Source organism: Colobus angolensis, unplaced genomic scaffold, assembly GCF_000951035.1.
Source record: "Colobus angolensis palliatus isolate OR3802 unplaced genomic scaffold, Cang.pa_1.0 Scaffold300, whole genome shotgun sequence".
NCBI classification, from domain to species: Eukaryota; Metazoa; Chordata; class Mammalia; order Primates; family Cercopithecidae; genus Colobus; species Colobus angolensis.
Genome location: NW_012116267.1, coordinates 2088435 through 2112647, shown reverse-complemented (window position 1 = coordinate 2112647; position 24213 = coordinate 2088435). Strand labels below are relative to the sequence as shown.

The following is a 24213-nucleotide window of genomic DNA, read 5'->3' as shown; positions in this document are numbered from 1 at the left end:
TGTTGAATAGAATTTTCTCTCTTTGATCCATCCAAATGTTTACAAAGTGTTACAGAAGCCCTGGAGGAACAAGCAGTTCTGCCTTAGGGATCAAGAAGATTTCACAGAGTGGGTGATATCTGAGCAACAGTGCTTCTTGTTTTTGTTTTTGTTATTGTTTTTGAGATGGAGTCTCGCTCTGTCGCCCAGGCTGGAGTGCAGTGGCGCAATCTTGGCTCACTGCAACCTCCGCCTCTCAGGTTCAAGTGATTCTCCTGCCTCAGCCTCCTGAGTGGTTGGGATTACAGGCGCCCGCCACCATACTCAGCTAATTTTTGCATTTTTAGTAGAGACAGGGTTTCACCATGTTGGCCAGACTGGTCTCGAACTCCTGACCTCAAGTGATCTGCCCACCTTGGCCTCCCAAAGTGCTGGGATTACAGGCGTGAGCCACTGTGCCTAGCCAACAGTGCTTTTGATTGGCATTTTCTTCAAAGACTTTGATGCCCTATAGGAGGGGGCCCATGACTCAGCCTCAGCCAATCAGATCACTCCATTCCCTGGGCCACCTACACACCTGCTCTTCCCTGATCCACTGCAATGTCCTCACCCTGAGATCTGAAACAAGAGGCAGACATGGGAGCTGAGCTGTCTTTTGGGAGAATCCTAGCGAGAAGATTCTCCAACTGGGGCCACCAAGTGAAGGCCTCATGGCAGACTAACCCCTCCCCTTCCTGAGGCTGGGAGGAGCTGCTGTCCTTTTGATTCTGTGAGCTACCTCAGTTGCCTTCCCCAAAATCACACACACACACACACACACACACACACACACACACACACACACACACACATACTTGCATGGGCTAGGTAGAGCTGTTTTCTGTAATTGCCAACAGAACACTAACTGTATTTGAAGAATAAGCTTGCATTCTTCTGCTCTGGTAGAAATCAAGGTAATTGGTTATGAGAATCAGAGCCCACTTGTGACTCCAGGAAGAGACGCATAAATACCAAGAATTTAGTCTCTAAAGTCTTTCTTTAAATCATTTTTTTAGAAATGTGATGAGTATATCACACAGGAAAAATCAAATTGTCATGCAACCGAGTTGATGCAAGTTTTATTTAGGAGGTAGGTTACAATCACCTGGGGAAGCTCTAGTTACCTTGATTTGGTTTGGTACAAACCCTGGTACCGTCAGCCACAGATCCCCAGAGGAAGTCATTCCTGGATGACTTCCTTATCGATTTTAAATAATTTCCATTTCAGAGGAAGGCCTTTATCTGACCTGATCCCCTAAATCTTGAGGGGAAACTTATATAGGCAAACATGTAAAATCATGGCAGAAAAGGAAGCAAACATATCCTTCTTCACATGATGGCAGGAAGGAGAAGTGAAGAGCAAAGAGGGGAAAGCCCCTTATAAAACCATCAGATCTTGTGAGAACTCAATCACTATCACGAGAACAGCATGGAGGTAATTACCTCCCACCAGGTCCCTCCCAGACAGTAGGTGTCTGGAATGTTGCGAATCAGTGTGTTCTGTCCCTGTCTTCTTCAGGGCTGGTGGCACATGCAAATCTCTCTCCCACTCTCTGGTTGAATACTAACGCCATGGTGCCCACACCTTCCCTATTAGTCCATGTACATGGGGTTTGTCAAGACAGTGGTTCATGGTTCTGACCCTAAGCATGTCAGATTTTAGGGGTTTTACGCAAAATATCCATACTACTTGGGACCATTTCTCATCAGTATTGCTCACAATGGAGCCTACACACCCGTAGTTCCCATCCAACACATCTCCAAGGCAGACTCTCAGACCAGCTCCCAGAAAGGGAGAGAGTTTAGATCAGGCAGCGGAGAGGTGGCCTAGGAAGGCGTCCTTGGAGCTCATGCACCTGTGTTTGGGCGCCAACAGGAAGACGGTGGCTTTTGCTCTTTGGGAGATACCTTTGGAGTCAGTCTCTGACCACATGTCCAACAGGGCAGGCATCCTTGGAGTTTCCATGGCAGTCTACTGACAGTCAGCGGTGAGGATTAAATGGTATAGAGTCTCACTGAGTGCTCTTTGAGAGGTCAAGCAATGAGAAGTCCTACAAATGATCATTGAGCTAAAGTAAGAAGTGTACTGAATCTGTTTTTTCCCCTATAAATATAAAAGCCTATAAATATAAAAATCTTGGTGAAAAAAAGTGATCCCAGCCTCCCACACAGCACATCACACATCTTCTCTTTTCAAATTTGACTCCAAGGCCCACTTCCTTCAGGAAATCATTTATCCAATGGTATCATTTAGGATATTTTTGGTTGTGAGGAACAAAAGCCTAGCTCCAACAGACTTAATAAAAAGAACTCATTGGTTCACAAACTGAAAAACTCCGGTGGTAAATGAAGGCTCTGGGTACAGTTGATACAGGCTCTGGTCTCTGTAATTTCCTCATTCTGCTCCCCTCTAGATGCTGGTTTTTTTTTTTTTTTTTTTTGCCTTCAAGTTGGTTTTCTTCATGGTGGCAAAATGAATCCAGCAATTCTGTCAGAGGTTTTCGAACCAGAGCGACTCCATCTTAATTAAAGGCTGTGTAAAATGAGGATGAGACTTGCTGGGCTGCATTCCAGGAGGGTAGGCATTCTTAGTCACAGGGTGAGACAGGAGGCCAGCAGGACTGGCAACACACGATACAGGTCACAAAGACCCTGCTGATGAAACAGGATGCAATAAAGAAGTCAGCCAAAACTTCTTTATCAGAGGTGATAAAAGTGACCCCTGGTTGTCCTCACTGCTCATTATATGCTAATTGTAATGCATTAACGTGGTAAAAGACACTTCTACTAGTGCCATGACAGCTTACAAATGCCATGGCAATGTCCGGAAGTTACCCTATACGGTCTAAAAGGAGACCCTATATAGTCTAAAAGAACTGAGAGTTCTGAGAAATCCCTGGCCCTTTCCTGGAAAATCTATGAATAATCCACCCCTTGTTTAGCATACAATCAAGAAATGACCATAGTGTACTCAGTCAAGCAGCTCCTACTGCTGCTCTGCCTATGGAGTAGCCAGTCTTTTGTTTCTTTACTTTCTTAATAAACTTGCTTTCACTTTACTTTATGGACTTGCCCTGAATTTTTTCTTGTGCAAGATTCAAGAACCCTCCCTTGGGGTCTGGATCAGGATTCCATTCCCGTAACAATTCCAGGCTCAGATCTGCTTTTCACACCATCCAGAGCAAGAGAAAGCTTTTTTGTTCCAGAATTCCGCATTAAAGTTCTTCCGGTCATTCTTATTGGGTTGTGTCACTTAGGTCAGGTGTCCATCCTGGTCCCAAGCAATGAGGCCAGGAGATGGGATGCAATGACTGGATCAATCTAGGCCTCTTATTCCCACTTCTTAAAACACTTATTCTTATTATTTTTTAAAAAATCATTTGCAGTCAGCTTTCTCATGTTGAAACTTATTCCAATTCTTGAACTGGGGGTAGTTTCAACTTCCCTAGAGCTGTATGGGTCGTCAAATGAAAATTCGGGGCAGCTGGATTAGAGGAGGGGGAAATGCATGCTGCAGGGCCAACCAACAAGGGGCGATTGTGCCAATTTACTCTTCCTATCCTCAGATTCACCTAAGTTCTGGCCGTTCAGCCCGATTTGAATGCATTCTGCAGTCCTATGAATGTGGATTACATTTTTGTCTACCTTTGTGTCTCCTGTTTTGCCCTGCCCTGTAAGCATCTGAAACATATGCATAAAGACTATATAAACTATATAAATAAACTAACACTTCTGTTTTCAACCTGTAGGATGATGACAATGATGACGATGAGAATGATGATGGTAATGATGTGGAAAATGTGAAAAGAAAAAGAAATATTTGGCGATATATCTCACCCTCCATAAACAAAGCTCAGGGTTTAATTCTGACCATTATGAGTTCATGGGGTGAACTGCAGACCACTGTCTGTGGACAGGAAAAAGATATTTCATCTCTAGCCCCAGGGACATCTCCAGAAGCTGAACTAGATGAACTTTATATAAATTGGTACAAAATACAATTTTCTCTTTGCCTGCTGAAAGCCACTTGTAGAAATTCTGTTAATCAGAATCTCCCTAAGTTAATCAGTCATCTAAACAAGATCTTATTTCTTTTTTAGACAAAGAAAAGTATTTAAGTAACAAGTATTTGTAAAACATTTGAGTGAAGCATATGGTATATAATGTAAGGAAATCTAAGAATGTCCACATGGGAAATCTCATGGATTCAATTGACAGCACAGGTCATCAACTGACATGCAGATGGAATTCTCTTGTGGAGCAAAACAACACAGCCATTGCTTAGAGACTAATTGTCAATGAGTTAGTCATTTCCTGTTTCAGAATAGCATCATGACCACCACCATCAATGCCAACATCAACCACCACCACCTACACCACCATCATCAACATCATAACCACCACCAATAACATCACCAACACCAACACCGCCATCAACATAAACCATCACCACCACCAAAACCATCAGCATCGCCTGGCACCACCAGTCACCACCATCACCATTCACCACAACAAGGCTTATATTTACATACTTATTTTACTTTTCAAAATTCATTCACATGCATGGTTTCATTAGATCTCATCTACTTGGTAAGGTTGGCAGATCTGACATCATTAGCCTCATTTTATCTGTACGGAAACTGAGTTCTAGAGAAGCAAAGTGATGTGTGAAAGGACACCGGAGTGGTTGATAATCAAACCCAGACTAGAGTTTGGTTCTTCTGACTCCAAAATTAATGCTTTTTTTCTTTAAAAAAATTATTATTATTATTATTTTTTGAGACAGGGTCTCACTCTGTCACCCAAGCTCGAGTGCAGTAGCATGATCACAGCTTATTGCAACCTCAACTTCCCAAGCTCAAGCAATCCTCCCACCTCAGTCTCTCAAGTACCTGGGACCACAGGCACATGCCCAGGCGCGGTGGATCATGCCTGTCATCCCAGCACTTTGGGAGACCAAGATGGGTGGATCATGAGGTCAGGAGATCGAGACCAGACTGGCCAAAATGGTGAAACCTCGTCTCTACTAAAAATACAAAACAATTAGCCAGGTGTGGTGGCACATGCCTGTAGTCCCAGCTACTCAGGAGGCTGAGGTAGGAGAATTGCTTGAATCCAGGAGGCAGAGGTTGCAGTGAGCTGAGATTGTGCCATTGCACTCCAGCCTGGCAAGAAGAGCAAAACCCCGTCTCAAAAAAACGGGATCTGTCTAGGTTGCCCAGGCTGCACTCAATCTTCTAGGCTCAAAGGATCCTACTGCCTCAGGGTCCCTAAACACTGGGATTACAAGCATGAGCCACCACACCCAGCTCCAGTGCTTTTTTTTGACGTACCTAATTCTTTCAATGAAAATGAAGAATTTCCAACTTCTGATATTAACAACTTTGGTCCTATATTCAAGCCAGAGTCTTTCAAATAAAATAGCCTTTTAAAGCCATCTGTCCCCAAACCCTAGATGTCCAAAGTGAGGAATTAGCTGCTCAGTTTATGTGACTCCCCAGAAGTTGAATTTTAACCCAGGACATTCGACTCCAAGTTCACTCTTCTTTCCATGACAAGGAGCCACCTCTTTGTATGCCCCCAGGAATCTCCGGATTCCTCCGAGAACAGTGGAACAGTGCTCCTCCCCAGGGCACAGGCTTTGCCAGTGAAGATTGAATTTGGCTAGAAACCGCTGCCCTGCTCTCTCTTCTCGAAGCACCTGGAAGCCTGAGGAGGAACTGGGTGGCTGGCTCTGGTCACAAACTAGCAGCCAGAAGCACCCCTGGTCAGCGATGCACCCCCAGACCCACTCAAGGGCTCCAAGTAAACCCAAAGCTGCTCCCCTCCAAGAAGTCTGGGGCCATCGTGGGGAAGGCCTCCTGGCCTTGACTCTCAGGGGGTCTCTGGGGTTGCGGTTTGGGGCCCGCTGCTCCCGCCCTTTGCCCCCAGGGGGGCCTGGCAGGACTGCAGCACCGCTCTGTTGCTGATGGTCAGTGAGGAGCACTTGGCGACCTTGCCCTGGAGTCCTTTCATTTTGAGTTCAGAGGTCAGATTTGAGTAATAAACATCTTCTAAGGACTTGTCATTCTTTCTGAGAATGTTGCTGGCCAGCCGGAAGACGAAAATCACCGCGTAGATGCCGATGATGGTGAGGATATACCAGGCGGCGCTAGTTCCATCTGGCACCTTCAGAGCCCTGGTGGAGTTGGTGTCATTCCTCCCCTCCGTGTGGTCATCCAGTAGGAGCCTCAGGAGGGTGCTGGCCTGGGTTTGGTTGGAGGTTTCATGGGGAGTCCACTTGGCCCCTGAGAAACAGAGAGGTCCAGATGAGACCCAGCGTCCTGGGCTGAGGGCTGCCTGGCCACACCAAGGAGAATGGAGCCCTCGTATCCATGAAAATGTGGCGCTGCTCAAAGAGGCCTTCTCTGAGGCATGAGCAGGAGTGTAACGACAGGTATGTCAATATATTTTTAAAAATCAAAAGAGTCCAAAATACTATGTTTTTGTTGTTGTTGTTGTTTTGTTGTTTGTTTTGCTTTTTGTTTTTTGCTAGAGAGACAGTCTCGCTCTGTCACTCAGACTGGAGTGCAGTGGCATGATCATAGCTCACTACAGCCTCGAACTCCTGGGCTCAATCGATCCTCCCGCCTCAGCCTCACAAATAGCTGGAACCAGAGACATGCAGCACCATGCCAGGCTATTTTTTTCTTTTTTCCCTTTTTTTAAATTTTTTGTAGAGATGAGGTCTCACCGTGTTGACCAGGCTGGTTTTGAATTCCTGGTCTCAAGAGCTCTTCTCACCTTAGCCTCCCAAGCACTGGGATTACAGGCATGAGCCACTGTGCCCAGAAAAACACTAAGTTCTTGAATAGGAGACACAACATCATAAAGATGTCAGTTGTCCCCCAAATAATTTATACCACAAACATAATTACAATGCAAACAACAACAGGATTTATTTGTGAAATCAATACACTATTCATTTAGAAAAATCAACTGTTGGCCAGGCGTGATGTCTCATGCCTGTAATCCCAGCACTTTGGGAGGCTAAGGTGGGAAGATTGCTTGAGCCCAGGAGGTTGAGACCAGCCTGGCCAACGTGACAAGACCCTGTTTCTACAAGAAATAAAAAAAATTAGCCATGTGTGGTGTGCAAGCCTGTGGTCCCAACTACTCAGGAGGCTGAGGCTGGAGGATCGCTTGAGCTCAGGAGGTTGAGGCTGCAGTGAGCTGTGTTCACACCATTACATTCCAGCATGGAAACCTATTTAAAAAAAACCACAAAAACAGAAAACAGAAAAAGAAAGAAAGAAAAAGAAAAATCAACTGTCAAGGCTAATTAGAAAAAAAAATCTGAATAAAAAGAATATTAATGAATTAGCTTAGCCACAAATTTTAAATCAGCCAGCCAGCAAAACTAATTTACATTTTTTTCAATGAATGAATGCTTTATATGCACACAGCCCAGCTGGGACTTGCTGGGCTTTGCAGAGTGTGTGGGTGGGGTGTTCTTCAGAACCAGGTACAACTCTCCCTATAAAACTACAACAGCACTGGGCACGGTGGCTCACACCTGTAATCCCAGCACTTTGGGAGGCTGAGGCAGGCAGATCACCTGAGGTCAGGAGTTCGAGACTATCCTGGCCAAAATGGTGAAACCCTGTCTCTACTAAAAATACAAAAATTAGCTGGGCGTAGGGGTGCGTGCCTATAATCCCAGCTACTCAGGAGGCTGAGGCAGGAGAATCGCTTGAATCCAGGAGGTGGAGGTTGCAGTGAGCCAAGATCGGGCCACTGCACTCCAGCCCGGGCAACAGAGCAAGACTCCATCTTAAAAAATAAAAAATAAATAAAATAAAACTATGACAGCTAAAATAGTGTGATGCTGAAAACACAGGCAAGCAGACCAATGAAACAGAGCAAAAACAGCATCAATAGCTAGAAATTAGAATTTGATAGCTAGCTAATAAAGGAGCATTTCTGATCGGTGGGAAAAGATGGATTATTCAATATGTAGCATTGGGGAAAATAACAGTAGATCCACATCTCTCCACCATATGACCAGATAAATCGGTCCAAATTAAAAAAAAAAGCCCAGATAAATCAAATATTTTAACATAAAAAGTGAAACAATTTATAGTACTAGAGTACAGCATGGCAGATTTTTTTCTTTATCATCTCAGAGTGGAATATTCTTTTAAGCATAACAAAAATTCAGAAGAAAAAAAGAAGAACTATAAATCAAATTCAATGACATAAAATTTTAAACTATTTCATACCATAAAACCAAGAGGCAGATGTCAGAGTGCAATTTATATTACTGATTTTCTAAATAGCCTTCAGTTCTGTAAGAAAAAGTTTAAAACTGCAGTAGAAAAATGTGCAAAAGATATGGACAAACAGTTCATAGGGAAAAAATGAACATTCAACATAAGAATAGCTTCTCAATATCACTCATGTAAGAAAAATGCAAATAAAGATAGTAACTAGAAAGCATTTTGTCACCTATTGGATTTGCAAATTCATGATGTTTTAGAATAAACTAACAAAAAAAAAATGGGCTTTTTTTGTTCTTTTGTCCAGCTCAGAAGAAAGGTGTCTAAATTGGGAGTAAAGGTAGCAATGACGTGGACTTCACTCCAAAAGAAAAAACCTTGTAAAAGAAAAGAAATAAGTGCCTCTGCATTTCAGGGGGTTAGGAGTGGCATCTTTAAAATGTCAACAAATAAATGTTCATATCCACACTTGACATTTTTTCCAAGGAGAGTTTTAATTGTATAATTGCTGGTAAATTCATGCAACCAACATGGAGGTCACACGGACAAGATCTATGAGCATTACAAACGCACTTACCTTTGACTCAGCAATTCTTTCTCTAGGAATCTATCCTAAAGATGCTCCAGAACATCTAGAAACAATATATGCTGAAGGTTAGTCATCGCAGTCCTGCTTGTGATGATGAATGCTTGGGAGCAGCTTGAATAGCACCAACTGAGAAATGGTGAAATGCATTTGGAACCTCCATGCAGTGGAATACCATGCAGTCATAAAAAATAGTAAGGGGTTTTTTACAGTACTGAATGTTAATAAGTGAAAAAATAATCTAATGGTGATATGCTGTGCAACACCACTTGTAAAAAAGGGGGAGGTTATATGTTATTTGCTTGTAGTTTTTGTGTGTATAGAACATCTCTGGAAGAATGCATAAGAAATTAGTATCGCCAATTGCCTCTTGGGGAGAGACCTGGGGGAAGAAGATATATTTTTCACGATATACCCTTTTGTACACTTAGTACTGTGTGTACTTATTTTTGAAAACAAAGAGTGTACAAGTTGGTACTTTTCTGGTCTCCCTGGTGAAGTGCCCCTGGGTAAAGACGTTGTGTGCCCTTGTAAGACCAGAAGATTAAGATCTCAATTGCTGTTTAATTCAAAACTGTTTTCTCTACTTGGAGAGTCAGTGGAGAAAATGAAACAATGAAAACCAGAGACGTAGGGTGCAATCCTGTGAGACGTTTCCCAGTGGGGCTTTACTGGCTCAAACCCCCATTTCTTGCTCTGTGTGAACACAAATGTATTTTAAAACATGTCATAGGATCAATCTCGTAGCCCACAGGGTAGACCAAAGGTGCTCCAAAATGCTTTCCATTTGATAGTTGTATATTTGTTGCTAATTCATTTTGCTAATGCAAGACTCAGAGAGGCCAGTATTTTTTATTGTAGTTAGTTTCCAGAATGAGTGATTGGGCTTATTACTGTTAGATGAAGGAATAAACTATTTAAAAATTACTTTTCAAACTACATGTGACAAAGCCCAGGACAAATGAACAGATTTAATTACATAAAATTAGTCACTCACAAGAAACACCACCACAAGAATAAATTTTAAGCCATTGTTTGGTGGAATGGTTTGAGACATTAAAGTAAGGAAGATGAAAAATTCCCGTAATTATTACAACAAACAGACAGCAAATCAACCCAACAAGAACACAATATCCTTATATTAGGGCAAGAGAACTTATTGAAACTTGGAACACATGTACAAACTCATAGAACTTTCTGGAAATTGTCATAGAACGATGCAATATATTCAAATACAAATAAAATATTCCCAACTAAGGACGACATATAGAATATTAAATTATTTAAAAACCAGTCCATTTTCTATATGAAAGAAACTCACTATATTAATTATTGCAATACATTACATTTTACCTTTTTTACAAAGGTAAAAGTAAGTTAGGTTGTATCTTAATGGACAAACACATCCTGTAGAAGAGAGAAACTTTTTCCTCTGTGCCATTTTGTACTTGTAATTTAATGATGTTAAATATGTAAGTAAATCTCAAACTGCCCAACCTTGCATTGTAGCTGAGTACTCACATTCCATGGGGTGGTCTTGTCCTTGACTCTTGGAGGGGCAAGTTCAAGCGGCTGCCATGCACAGAAGGGGAAGATGATGAAAAGAGAACTCCTTCTCCTAGGGAGGGATCAGTCCTACTGCAGTTGGGCTGCACTGAGTTTCCAGAGCGGGAAGTAATATGATCTTCCAACAATCTTACGGCAGCACCAAACAGAAATTTAGTAAGTGGATGACTTTGCTCTCATGCAATTAATCAGAAGATCCTATTTGCTGTGTCTTCTGTTGCATCTGAACAGAAAGCACTTCCCAGCTTTGACTTGTTAAGAAGCTCTAAGTCAAAACAATTTTTTAAAACATGCTGGTATTAAGGAATCTCCAGCTCTCCCAGGTCCCATCATGAGCTGAGGTGGCCAGAAGCTCTCCCTGAGGCTGGCTCTCAGCTTAGAGCTTGGATGGCTATTGAATTCCCCTGCGTTCTGCACCTGTTGCAGGTGTGGCAGATGGCCAGGTGTGGCAGAGATCTGTCATCATAGGGCCAGGAAACTCCATGGTCAAGAGTCACCAGCTTCCTCTGGACAGTCTCCCAGATGAGGAAACCCAGATAGGAAGGGAGTGACACCCCCAGGGTGACACACCTGAGGGGCCTCGGGCTTTCTCGGCTTTCCCTGAGGGGTCAGTGGGCAGTGGGCTCCCGCGCCAGGTGGTGAGAAATGGCTCTTCTCTTTCCCAGAGTCACAGACTGCATTGGAGTTGAGGTAGGCTTAACTGGAAGGTGCTAGAGTAAGTGTCTGGGTGTAAAGTTTCCCTAGGAGCGGGAAGGAAAAGTTGGAAGACTGGCAAGTCCTATTATCCAGCCATTGTTTCCAGCTCCATTTCTTCCTAATCCTCACTCTAGGATCCAACCTACCACATTTGTGATGGTTGCTGGTTTTTAAGATACAATTTGATGAAATTTCCATCAATGGGGTACTGGGTAAGTAAGTTATAAAATAAGCCATATGATCCAGCAATTCCACTCCTGCGTATCTTCCCAGGAGAAATAAAAACATAAGTTCACACAAAAATTTGAACACATATGTTCAAAGCAGCACTATATGTAATAGCAAAAAATGGAAACAACCCAAATGTCCATCAACTGACGAATGAATAAATGAAATGTGGTTTATCCATACAATGGAATGTTATTCAGCAATAAACAGGAATGAAGTACTGATATATGCTATAACATGGATGAACCTTGCAAACGTTGTGCTAAATAAAAGAAGTCAGTCACAAAGGATTATATATTGTAGGATTTCATTTATATGAAATGCCAAGAATAGGCAAATTTACAAAGATAGAAAGTAGATTAGTGGCTGACTAGCGGGAGGGATTGGGGGTGATAACTAAGGGTATATAGCATTTTTGGAGGGGTAATAAAACTATTCTAAAATTGTGGTGCTGGCTGTATACAATCTGTGAATATACAAAGAAATTGAATGTATACTTTAAATGGATGTATTTTATGGTATATGAATTATATTTCAATAAAACTGTTAAAAATAATATACATATATGATGGAGTATTACACAGCTGTGAAAAAGAATGAGGAAGTTATTTATGTACTGATGTATAAAGCTCTCTAAGGTGTGTTGTTAAATGAAAAAGGTAAAGGAGAGAGCAGGTTACCATGTATCAAAAAATTGAGAGGAAGCATATATACACACACACACACACACACACACACATATATATATATATATATATATCTGATTTTGCCGTTGTAAGCATTTAAAACACCAGGGGAATGTCCAAGAAATTAAGAAGAGGAGTTACCTAGTGGAGGAGAGAACCAGGTAGATATATGGCAGGTGTGGGAGGGAAAGCTCTCACTAAATATTTTTATGCTTTAAATATTTTTAACCATATGTGTATTACCTATTCAATAATAAATGCACCCATTTGTTAGATGTCTTTGTTGAAGTTTCCTTTGGCTCCTGCTGTCTCTCGCTATGGGATGGACTGTGGCATCCCCCCTCTGCCACAGAGACAAGGGGTTTGGACCCTGCCGGTGAGGTGGGAGGTGAGAGCACCTGACCCGCGATAATAAGGGGCAGGTGGCAGGGACGAGGTCTGGGAGTCAGGGCTCTGGCCCCAGCCACAACTTTGCTGCATGACCCTGGGCCAGCCCTCTCATCTTTGTGAGCCTCAGTTTTCTCATCTGCAAGGTAAAGGTGGTGAAGGATGAGCAGAGTCTTATGTCCTTGGTCCCGAGAAGGCAGGGGAGAAGCCTGGCGCTCCGTGTGGGAAGAGCCACTCTCTGGGAAGGTATCTGAGTAGACGGGGGAGAGCGCACCAGGCAGCCGATGTGCCAGAGATGGAGGCTTTGGAGAGCGTGTCATTTGTGAAGTGAACAGATTTAACATTCCGCTCAGGAGGACGTCGGCATGAGATGTGGGGAATCATAAGCTCCAAAACAATCGTGAGACGGAAGGAAAGATGGCCTTTTGTGGAGCAGCCATTCTGCTCCATGGAGAGTCCTGTCTAGTCGGCGTGTCGAGGGGCACTGATGTTAGCGAATAGATCTGTGTCAAGTGCTTCCCACACCTCCCAGAATCCTGCGAGGCAGGAGTATTATCCCCATTTAAAGAGAGGACCCTAGTCCCAGCTACTCGGGAGGCTGAGGCAGGAGAATGGCATGAACCTGGGATGCAGAGCTTGCAGTGAGCCGAGATCACGCCACTCAACTCCAGCCTGGGCGACAGAGCGAGACTCCGTCTCAAAAAAAAAAAAAAAAAAAAAAGAGAGGATCCTCAGGGAAGTGGCTGGCCCAATGTCCCATAGCTCAAAGGTGCCAGAGGTGGGTCATCAAGACCAAAGTCATTCTCCTTCCATACCCTGAATGGTCACCTTCACACCAGACCCAGGATCCTGTGTGGTGAACTGTCTCAATCACTTCCCCAAAGGTTGAATCATAAACTCTCACTGCCAAGGCACATCCACAACCTTAAGCTCTCCCTGTTGGGCAAAATCAACCTCTGATGTTAAAAGGCAGATTAGTGGATACTTCTTTTCAGGGGAGGGTAAATGATGACGGCATGAGGGGGACTCTGGGTGCCGGTCACATTCTGTTTTACAGGTTTGTTCAATTTGAGACACTTTGTGGAGCTGTAGCCTTGTGAACAGGCACTTTTTTGTATGCATTGTCTGCTTCAATATAAACCTCTCCCTGTTGTCTTGTTTGTTTTTTTCTCTCTCCTTCTCTTTTCTTTTCTTTCTTTTCTTTTCTTGTCTTGCTCAGTCACCCAGGCTGGAGCGCAGTGGCGTGATCTCGGCTCACTGCAGCCTCCACCTCCCAGGTTCAAGCGATTCTCCTGTCTCAGCCTCCTGAGTAGCTGGGATTACAGGGGAGCGCCACCACACCTGGCTTCCCTGTTGTTTCTTTAATGTAGAAAGCCCCGATGGATGGTGGGAAACAAAGTTGAAGGTATTCATGGAAAAATACAAATACTATTTTTAAAGGATTCTATATCAGGCCACATGGTGCCATCACAGGAAGAGTGTCGCCGTCCCTTGGCGGGGAGTGGTTGGGACCACCGTCAGGGTAGGGCCCTGCAGCTGCCTGCTTCCCTCTGCTGTGTGGGTGACGCCCGCCTCCTGTCGTTCCCCAGTGCTTACATAACAGTGAAATAGAACAACCTGTATCAGCACGAGGGCCAAGAATTTTCTTCTGACTTGTGGATACCTCCTTGCTTAGGCCTCTGGTTCAGTCTAGACAAATATTGCCCTGAACGCAACCAAGCAAAGCCACTCACCTGGTAAATATTTGTGTGAGCTACAGTTCTGGAAGAACGAATTCCAATATCCTGCAGTACCCTTGACATCAAAGACCCAACTCTCCCAGAGGGCAATGGCAATTTTTGTCCACTGAGAAGCCAGTCAGCTGCGAAGAAAGGTGTCTAAATTGGGAGCAAAGGCGGCAATGATGTGGACTTGACTCCCAAAGAAATTTTAAAAAGAAAAGAAACAAATGCCTTTGCATTTCAGGGGGTCAGGATTGGCATTTTAAAAATGTCAACAAATAAATGTTCATATCCACATCTGACATTCTTTCCAAGGAGAATTTTCTAGAGGAGGCAGACCTCATCAGTTAGCTCCGATGCCCTGCAGTGCAAAAAGACATTAAAAATGACAGAGAAGGACCCCTGTGGAGAACAGCTGAGTCTCTTCCTTGCCCTGCTTCTCCAGATAAAGGACCCCTGCATCCCCTCCCGGCTAAGAGCACAGACTCCAGAGGCCTTTCCCTCTGCTGGAGGTTAAAGAGGCATTGCATATGTTTAAAATCTTTAATTTATATGTCACCTTTGTCCTTCCTTTTAACTTCATTTTTCTCTTCTCCAGCATTTAGGGACTCATCTCTGGGGAGGTTCAAAGGAAAGCTCACGGCCTTTAGAACTGGAAGAACCATGTTCCAGTCGGGACTTGATCATTTACTAATTGTGGGATTGCAGCCAAGTCACCTCATCCCTCTGCTGTTAAAAAAAAAAAAAAAAAAAAAAGGAATAACAAATGATGACATTTGTGGAATGAATCCCCAAGCCCAAGAGGGCAAATATTGTCACAGCTCATTTCTTCTCTCAGTTAATTACTTGCGTCCTCAGCTGCCTGGCTGGCAAGACAACCTATATTCGCCTCCCTCTTAAAGCCTCCCGGGTTGGCCAGGACTCCCAGCGGCTTTGTCCAGAATGAGGAGAGTGGTTGGCCTGGCCTCCTCAGCGGATCTGAGAGGACTAGCATCTGAGTACTTCTCTGCGCTGTTGCTTCTAGTTGCCACATGGGGCCACTGTTGAACACCGGCCTGGTGCAGTTGGCCAGATGATGCTTCAGGGTCTTCTAAGACTTCAAGAATGTGCCCACAGGGAAGACATTAGCTCTAAACACTTGCCTCTACTAGTTTACATCACAGAACAGATAGACAAGACTATTCTGCTCCCTCAGCTCTCTCCTTTTCCTGGCTTCAGTCCTGGGGAGTTCAGAAGCTACAATTTGTTTTTTGTTTTTGTGTTTTATCTTGATGGAGTCTTGCTCTGTTGCCCAATCTGGAGTTCAGTGGTATGATCTTGGCTCACTGCAACCTCCATCTCCCAGGTTCAAGCGATTCTCCTGCCTCAGCCTCCCGAGTAGCTGGGACTACAGGTGCCTGCCACCACACCCAGCTAATTTTTGCATTTTTAGTAGAGTTGGGGTTTCACCATGTTGGCCAGGCTGATCTTGAACTCCTGACCTCAGGTGATCAGCCCATCTCAGCCTCCCAAAGTTCTGGGATTACAGGCGTAAGCCACCACACCCAGCCAGAAGCCACAGTTTACAAATCTGGGGGGTTTGGAGCATGGGTGTAGAAACAAAAGAGTCCCAGTGAAAGGAAGATGCCAGCTGAGCTGCCCACTCTCCCAGCTACAGTTCTCCTGCCCACAGCAGGTCCTAGCTGAGAGAGGGAAGAGTGCCAACCTTATATCAAATTCAAAATTTTGCTTATGACATGAGACTGCACATCTTAATTACTGAATTAAGACTGTATTTTCCAACCTAACATGACTATAAGGGCAGGGCAAGGTCAAACTCCAGTATATGTGGGGCCCGCAGAAGAGATTTAAGGAAACAGTGGAGGCAGAAATAAAGCTGTGTGGTTATCAGATCCCATGAATCTTGTCTGTAAGGATGATAGTTACAGTCGGGATGCTCCAGAGTGCACAGCCACATCTCAACCAGAGTAAACAACAAGGGAGAGTTTACCAGTTCATGTGAGGAAGAGAGAGGAAGGAGAGGGCTAGCCAAGGGGCTTGATGCTGAGAGGAGGGTCCCCCAGGGTTCTCTGTCCCCCTCCTGTCTTCCATCTCTGCCTCTCTCTACCCAAATTAGGCAGGTTGGCCTAATTTCCCCCGACTGCAGAGAAGCACACAAGCTGTGGCATTTGGTGCTCAGATTCACACCTCAACAGTTCCACCAGTAGAAGGCGGAGAGGCACTTTCCGGCCTGTTCAGCCAGGAAAATCCCAGGGCATGGCTCCGACCAGCCTGACTGTCAGGAACCTGCTGTGGGCAATCACTGTAGCATTAAGATGGCGACCAGCGATGGAGCTGGTCTGCAGCACATGCTCAGCAAAAGACAAAAGTTGTCTGTTTTAGATCACTCCAGCTGCATCACAGAGTGTGGATTGAACAGGGACAGAACTGGAGGCAGAGAAACAAGTTAGGCAGCTGCAGGCATAATCCAGGCAGGAGATGACAGTGTTTGAAAGAAGGAGTGGGAGCAAGTCTGGAGAGAAGTCAATGGATCCAAGAGATTTTTAGAAGGTGGAATGTGCAGAACTTAATTAGTTGCTGCAGTGGATTGAATGGTGTCTCCTTAAAAGATATGTCCAACTGGAACCTCAGCATATGACCTTATTTGGAATAAGGGGTCTTGCGGAGGTAAGTAAGGTGAGAATCTTGAGGTGAGATCATCCTGTATATTACAGCGGACCTTGTATCCAATGGCAAGTGTCCTTACAAGAGACAGAAAAGGAAAAGACAGAGACACAGGGAAGAGGGCCATGTGAAGATGGAGGCAGGGATTGGAGTGATGCAGCCACAAGCCACAGACTGCCTGGAGCCACCAGAGGTTGGGAAAGGCAAGAAAAGGTCCTTCCCTAGAGCCTTCACAGGGAGTAGCATCCTGCCAACACTTTGATTTTGGACTGGTCTCCAGAACTAACAGAGAATAGATATCTGTTGTTCTAAGCCACCAAGTTTGTGGTTATTTTGATGCAGGGCAGGCAAGCCCCCAAATTGGGTTGTAGCCTGAGAGGGTTCTTGGCTTCACCCAGGAAGGAATTCAAGGGCAAGCTGGTGGCATTAGACAGCAACTTTTATTGAAGCAGCAGTGGACAGTAGCAGCAGAGGTCCTGCTCTTTACAGAGCAGAGCTACCCCATAGGCAGTGTGCCCAGAGTAGCAGCTCAAAGGCAGTTCTGTCATCCTATTGATACCCACTTTTAATTATATGCAAATTAAGGGGCAGATTATGCAGAAAAGTTTCGAATAAGAGTGCTAATTTCCAGGTTGTCGGGTTGTTGCCATGGAAAGGGGTCGCACCTTCCAGTGAACTCCATAGTATGTGGCACACATTGGTGGGCGTGTCCCATGGAAAGATGCTTCCGCCCTGTACCTGTTTTAGCTACTCCTTAATATGGTCCAGTATCCGAACTCTGCCTTTGGAGTCAAGTCCAACCTCCTACCTCAATTTATAATAGCAGTTTCTGAAAACTAACACATGTGGATATAAATATAAGTCCTTTAGTCTATCATTATTATGCATATCCTATAGGGGAGTCATTGAGAATAAAACTGGGCTTATTGTGGTTCATTCATTCAGATATTTATTTAAAAATATTTATTAAAGCTTACGATAAGCCAGTCTGATACTACACTAGGTAAGTGCTGGTTTTACAAACAGAACGAGATAGACAGGTTAGTTGCCCTCATGAAACTTATATCTAGTGGGAGGAGAAGCAAAAAATAAGTAAGCGAGCAGTAAACAGTAAAAAAAATTACTGGGATTTGAACCATAGAAAAGAAATAAGATGCAGAAATTGGGAAAAAGGAGGTTCGGGAGAAGATCCTTCTTTAGAAAGAATTGCCAGAAAAGGTGGTTGGGCTAGGCAGAAAAAATAGAAATATTCTACTTTTATCTTCACCTATATTAGATGACCAATAGATATTTCCTGAGAAATGGAGGATGGAGTGTATTATCAGAAGGTATGATCAAAAATAATTACCAGAATGAATGGCTAACAAGCACATGAAAAGATGCTCAGAATCATCAGTAATGAAAGAAACACAAATTAAACCACGAGATACCACTTCACACATACAAAGGAATTAACACTTGTTGGTGAGGATGTGGGAAAATGTCATATTACCCCATGGCAGTCATCATACACTGCTGGTGGGAATATAACATGATGCATCTGCTATGGAAGAGAATATAGTGCCTCTTCAAAACGTTAATCTTAGAAGGCCTGGGCGTGGTGGCTCCTGCCTATAAGCCCAGCACTTCAGGAGGCCAAGGTGAGAGGACTGTTTGAGCCCAGGAGTTTGAGAACAGCCTGGATAACATAGCAAGACCCCGTCTCTATAAAAATAAAAATAAAAAATAAACACAGGAAAAACCTATTAATCACAGAACTACCATATTATCCACTACTTCCACTCCTTGGTATATACCCCAAATAACGGAAAACAGCTATTCAAAGAAATACTTGCACATGAGTGTTCAGAGTATTCACAGAAACCAAAAGGTGGAAACAACCCACGTGTCTACCCATGGATGAATCAATAAGCAAAACATGGTCTATCCATACAGTGGAATATTATTCAGCCATAAAAAGGAGTGAAGTGCTGGTACACGCCAGAACATCAAAGACCCTTGAAAACATTATGCTAAGTGAAATAAGCCAGATGCAAAAAGACATAAATTATACAATTTCATTTATATAAAATGTCCAGAAAAGATAAAAAATATCCGTTGAGACCAAAAGCAGATTGTGGTTGCCAGGGACTAAAGAAAGAGTAATTGCTTAATTTCCCTGGGGGTTTCCTCTTGGCATGATGTTCTGTATACAGGACATACAAAAGGCCTTTATATTTTATTTTTAGCAAATAATTAGTACTCACCATGTGCTGGGAATGTTCTAAGTCACTTTCCAATTACTAACAAATCACTTAATTATATTGAAATGAAAAGAATGTGCATAATACATGAAGCAAATACAAACATAAAAAAAGAAATATCCATGTTAATATCATTTATGTTGAATTCAATGCAGAGAGCATTTAAATAAGATAACGGGAGATACGTCATAATCCACACTGATCAGATAACATCATGACTATCTATGCAGCAGATAAACCAGCATCAAAACTCATAAAGAAAAATTTATAGAAAGTAAGAAAAAATGAAGAAACAATTTAGAGGTAGATAATTTAAATTTACTGCTCAGTGCATAAAAGAACGAATAGGCTGGGTGCAGTGGCTCACGCCTGTGGTCCCAGCACTTTGGGAGGCCAAGTCAGGCAGATCACGAGGTCAGGAGTTCGAGACCAGCCTGACCAACATGGTGAAACCCCGTCTCTACTAAAAATAAAAAAATTAGCTGGACGTGGTGGTGCACACCTGTAACATCAGCTACTCAGGAGGCTGAGGCAGGAGAATCACTTGAACCCGGGAGGCGGAGGTTGCAGTGAGCTGAGATCATGCTATTGCACTCCAGCCTGAGCGACAGAGCAAGACTCCGTCTCAAAAATAAACAAATAAATAAAAATAAAGAACAAATCATAACATTTAAGTATAGAAATCAAAATGTATAATTGAAATGGTTAAGAAGGCAGGTCTAATTTGATATATAAAACTCTATATGCTCTGAACATACAATATATATTCTCTTTTCAAGAACCATGGAATTTTCACACACATAAAATATCATATATTGGCTGTAGAGGATAAGTCAGAACACTTTTTTTTTTTTCTTTGAGACGGAGTCTTGTTCTGTTGGCCAGGCTGGAGTGTAGTGGTGTGATCTTGACTCACTGCAGCCTCCACCTCCCAGGTTCAAGCAATTCTCATGTCTCAGCTTCCCAAGTAGCTGGGACTACAGGTGCCCACCACCATGCCCAGCTAATTTTTGTATTTTTAGTAGAGACAGGGTTTCACCATATTGGTCAGGCTGGTCTTGAACTCCTGACCTCAGGTGATCCACCTGCCTCAGCCTCCCAAAGTGCTGGGATTACAGGCATCAGCCACCTCTTTTTTAAAAGTAGAAATAATCTGTTTTACAATTATTAAAAATAAAAATTAATTTTAAAAATTGAAAAATGTAAGTCTTCCCACTTGGAAATTAAGGCTTGAAAAATTATTGGGTTAAAAAGAAAATTAAAACTAAAAGTAAAATGTTACCTAGAAAATAACTGGAAACAGTGCCTATCTGAACCTATGTGAAATAGTCAAGATTAATAAACCAGTATAAATAATAAAAATACATTTAAAGGAAAATGAGGGAAAGATAGTCTTTCCAATAAATATTTCTGGAAACAAATTAGGTATTCATAGACCAAGAAAAAGAACTGAGACCCTTACCTCACACCATATACAAACTGGATTATCAACCTAAATAGGAGACCTAGAACTATAAAACTTCTAGACAAACACATAGAAGGAAATCTTTGTGACTTGGGTTTAAGCAAAGATTTCTTAGATAGAACATCAAAAAAACACAATCTATAAAAGGAAAGAAACTGACATATTGGACTTTATCAAAATGTGAAACTTGGAACTTCAAAAAACACAATTAAGAAAATGAAAATACAGGCCACACAGACAGGGAGATAATAATAGCAAGTAATATTTCTGATAAAAGACTTTCATTTGGAATAGATGAAATATTCTTACAATTTAATGAAAGAGGACAAACAGCCCAATAAAAAGGAGGAAAAATATATGAACAGATGTTTCACCAAGGAAAAAATACAAATGGCTAATCAGCACATGAAAAGATGCTCAACATCATTTAGTCATTAAGGAAATACGAGCTAAAACCACCATAATATATCACTACACACTTGCCTATAATTTAAATGGCTATAATTTTTTAAAATGGACAATACAGAGTGTTGGTAAGGATGTGGAAAAACAGAAACTCTCATACCTTGCCAGTGGCAATGTGAAATGATACAGCTACTCTGGAAAACAGTTTGGCATTTTCCTAAAAAGGTAAACTTATTATATGACCCAACGATTCCACTCCTAAGTATCTACCCAAGAAAAATAAAAATGTATGTCCACACAAGGGCTTGTACATAATGTTCATATCAGCACTATTTGTAATAGCCCCAAATTGGAAGGAATCTAAATATCCATTAACTGTGAATGGAAAACCAACATTCTTACAAATAATTCAGCAATAAACATGCATTAACCTTAGAAACATTATTCTGAGTGAAAGAAACCAGACACAGAAGACCACAAGGTGTAGGACTGTATTTATTTGACATTTCTAGAGAAAGCAAAACTGTAAAGACAGCAGATCAGTGGCTGCCAGGGGCTAGAGACAGGGGCAAGGATTGATACAAGCAGGTGGGAGGTTGCTTTCTGGGCTGATGCAAATGTTCTTACGCTGGATTGTGGTAATGGTTCACAACTGTATAAATTATTTAAAAGTTATCAGACTATACCCTTACAATGGTATGTAAGTTTCATCCCAGGAACTCTGCTTTAAAATGTGAAATTAAGCACCTAATGATGTTAAGAAAAGAATAACAAAACAAACCCAAAGAAAGCAGGAAAACAAAGCAATTGGAAAGGATGAGAGAAAAATAATGAAAAAATAACATCAATAATACATCAGTTGTTGGTTCCTTGAAAAAAAGAAAGAAGATGAATAAATTACTAACTGTCCTAATAAAGAAACAAAGGAGAAAGAACAAATATACAAAATGAGAATTGTGACTGAAATAATCGTAGACACAGAGGAAATCAAATGAGTGACTCCTCAATCCCTCTGCAAATAGATTGGAAATCTTGACAAAATGGATGATTTTCTAGGAAAATACAAATTACCAAAACTGACCCCCAAAGAGATTTTAAAAACCAGAAAATATCATTTACCTCAGAGATGGCAAAAACCTTGATAAAAAGTCAATAAAAGAGTCCATTTACAATAGGAACCCGCAAAGATAGAACACCCAAGAATATAATAAGTGCACAAAATTTACACAAAGAAAATCTAAACGACAGAGGGACAAAATGGAAGATTTGACTAAAAGCAAATATATTTCCTAAACTTGGGTAGAAAGACTCATTGTATAAAGATGACAATCCTCCCTGAATTAATCTATAAATTTAGTATAATTCCAATGGAAATTTCCTTTGTTATGTTGTTGTGCTATTGTTGTTTTATTTTCCAGACTACACTGGATGCCAAATATTCCATTTAGTGATTTTATTCTTCATTTTTCCTTTCCAATGACATATTTTGTGCTTTTCAGACCCACCTTTCTTTCTCTCGGTACCAATGAATAAAGTTCCAGCTTTAAGGCTTGAAAAATCACAGCAAAGTTGCCGCAAAATTAAAAGGAAAAAATGTTCCTTTTCCCCCTGCAGCTGCAGAGAGTGGCAGATAGCATACTGCATGATACACACCTATTCTTGGCTGTGCATGGTGGCTCACACCTGTAATCTCAGCACCTTGGGAGGCGAAGGTGGGAAGATCACCTGAGGTCAGGAGTTCGAGACCAGCCTGGCCAACATGGTGAAACCCCCTCTCTACTAAAAGTACAAAAATTAGCTGGGTGGTGGCAGGTGCTTGTAATCCCAGCTACTCGGGAGGCTGAGGCAGGAGAATCATTTGAACCCAGGATGTAGAGGTTGCAGTGAGCCGAGATCACGCCATTGCACTCCAGCCTGGGTGAAAAGAGTAAGACTCTATCTCAAAACAAACGAACAAACAAACACCTATCCTTGCCTATGTCATTTTAACAAAGGAGTAAGTAAATTCCCTGGATTTCAGAGATTGATGCTATGCCCAAGAAAAGCAACCCTGATTTCCCCAAAGGCTAAAATTCAGACTGATTGGCTCTGGCAGATGTATTTAAATTGACACCTCTGTTTCCTCAAAGGTATAAGCCTTTGCGAACTTTCTTTGGTTTCTCTCTTCTCTCACAGGAGTCAGGGGATAAACAAATATGTTAGATTTCTTATTTAAACAAAGAGCTTGAGGGTTTTGCCTCATTGAAATTAACAGAGACAAGTTGATGCTAATATTTTTATGGAAAATTGAACATGCAAAAATAGCCAAGGAAATTCCAGGGAAAAAGTAATGAACAAAAATATCACCACAAGATGTTAAAACATATTGGAAAGCCACAGAAACTAAAAGTGTTTGAACCTGGCATATAAACAGGCAGACGGGTGCTGGGCATGGTGACTCACACCTGTAATCCTGGCACTTTCGGAGGCCAAGGCTGGCAGATCACCCAAGGTCCGGAGTTTGAGACCAGCCTGATCAACATGGTGAAACCCTGTCTCTATTAAAAATATAAAAATTAGCCAGGCATGGTGGCGCGTGCCTGTAATCCCAGCTACTTGGCAGGCTGAGGCAGGAGAATCACTGGACCCTGGGAAGCAGAGGTTGCAGTGAGATGAGATTGCACCACTGCACTCCAGCCTGGGCGACAGAGCAAGACTCTACCTCAAAATTAAAATAAACAAATAAATAAATAAACAGGCAGACAGATCAATGGAACGAATAAAATCCAGAAATAGACTCAAAACATTCAGGAAAACAGTATAAAATAAAGCGGACATTTCAAATCAATGGAGAAAAGATTAGTTACCTCAGAAATGAGTGGGACGACTGAGTAGACTGGGAAGGAGTAAAACTGGAGCTCTACACACACCGAAATACATTCCAGATGAAGTTAAGATTATATATATATGTTTAAATAAAGCCATGAAATAACTAGAGCAAAGATGAGAGATTTATTTCTATAATCCCAGATTGTGGCAATCTTTCCAAGTGTGATACAAAAGTCAGAAATCATTAAGAAACAAGACTGATAAATCCAACTACACAAAGTTAAACATTTCTTTGTGGCAAAAAATGCTATCAAAAAGTCAAGAGATCAATGATAATGGGGTAAACATTTGTAACACATACAATAAGCTGTCCAATTTTTTTACAGTCAAAGACTTTAACATTAAGAAACAGACCAGTTGACTGGGCATGGTGACTCGAGGCTGGGGCATCACTTGAAGTCAGGAGTTCAAGACCAGCCTGG

The 24213-nt window shown here is 42.2% G+C and overlaps 1 protein-coding gene across 2 annotated transcripts; it reads right to left on the bottom strand.

Annotated features, from left to right (window-relative positions):
• Nucleotides 1–1603: 1603 nt before the first annotated feature.
• LOC105517500 lies at nt 1604–10517 on the bottom strand. Of its 2 annotated transcripts, none has more exons than XR_001002680.1 (2): nt 6161–6202; nt 1604–2673 (listed from the first exon to the last, which is right to left on the bottom strand). XR_001002680.1 is itself a non-coding variant. In XM_011950032.1 (2 exons), exons 1-2 carry the CDS (start codon nt 10388–10390, stop codon nt 5893–5895), a joined length of 420 nt encoding a protein of 139 aa, XP_011805422.1. In that variant the 5' UTR covers nt 10391–10517; the 3' UTR covers nt 5389–5892. The 2 variants fall into 2 exon arrangements, 1 of the variants encoding a protein (XP_011805422.1); XM_011950032.1 differs by lacking the exon at nt 1604–2673 and adding an exon at nt 10384–10517 and having other exon boundaries at nt 5389–6305.
• Between the last annotated feature and the right edge of the window lie 13696 nt (nt 10518–24213).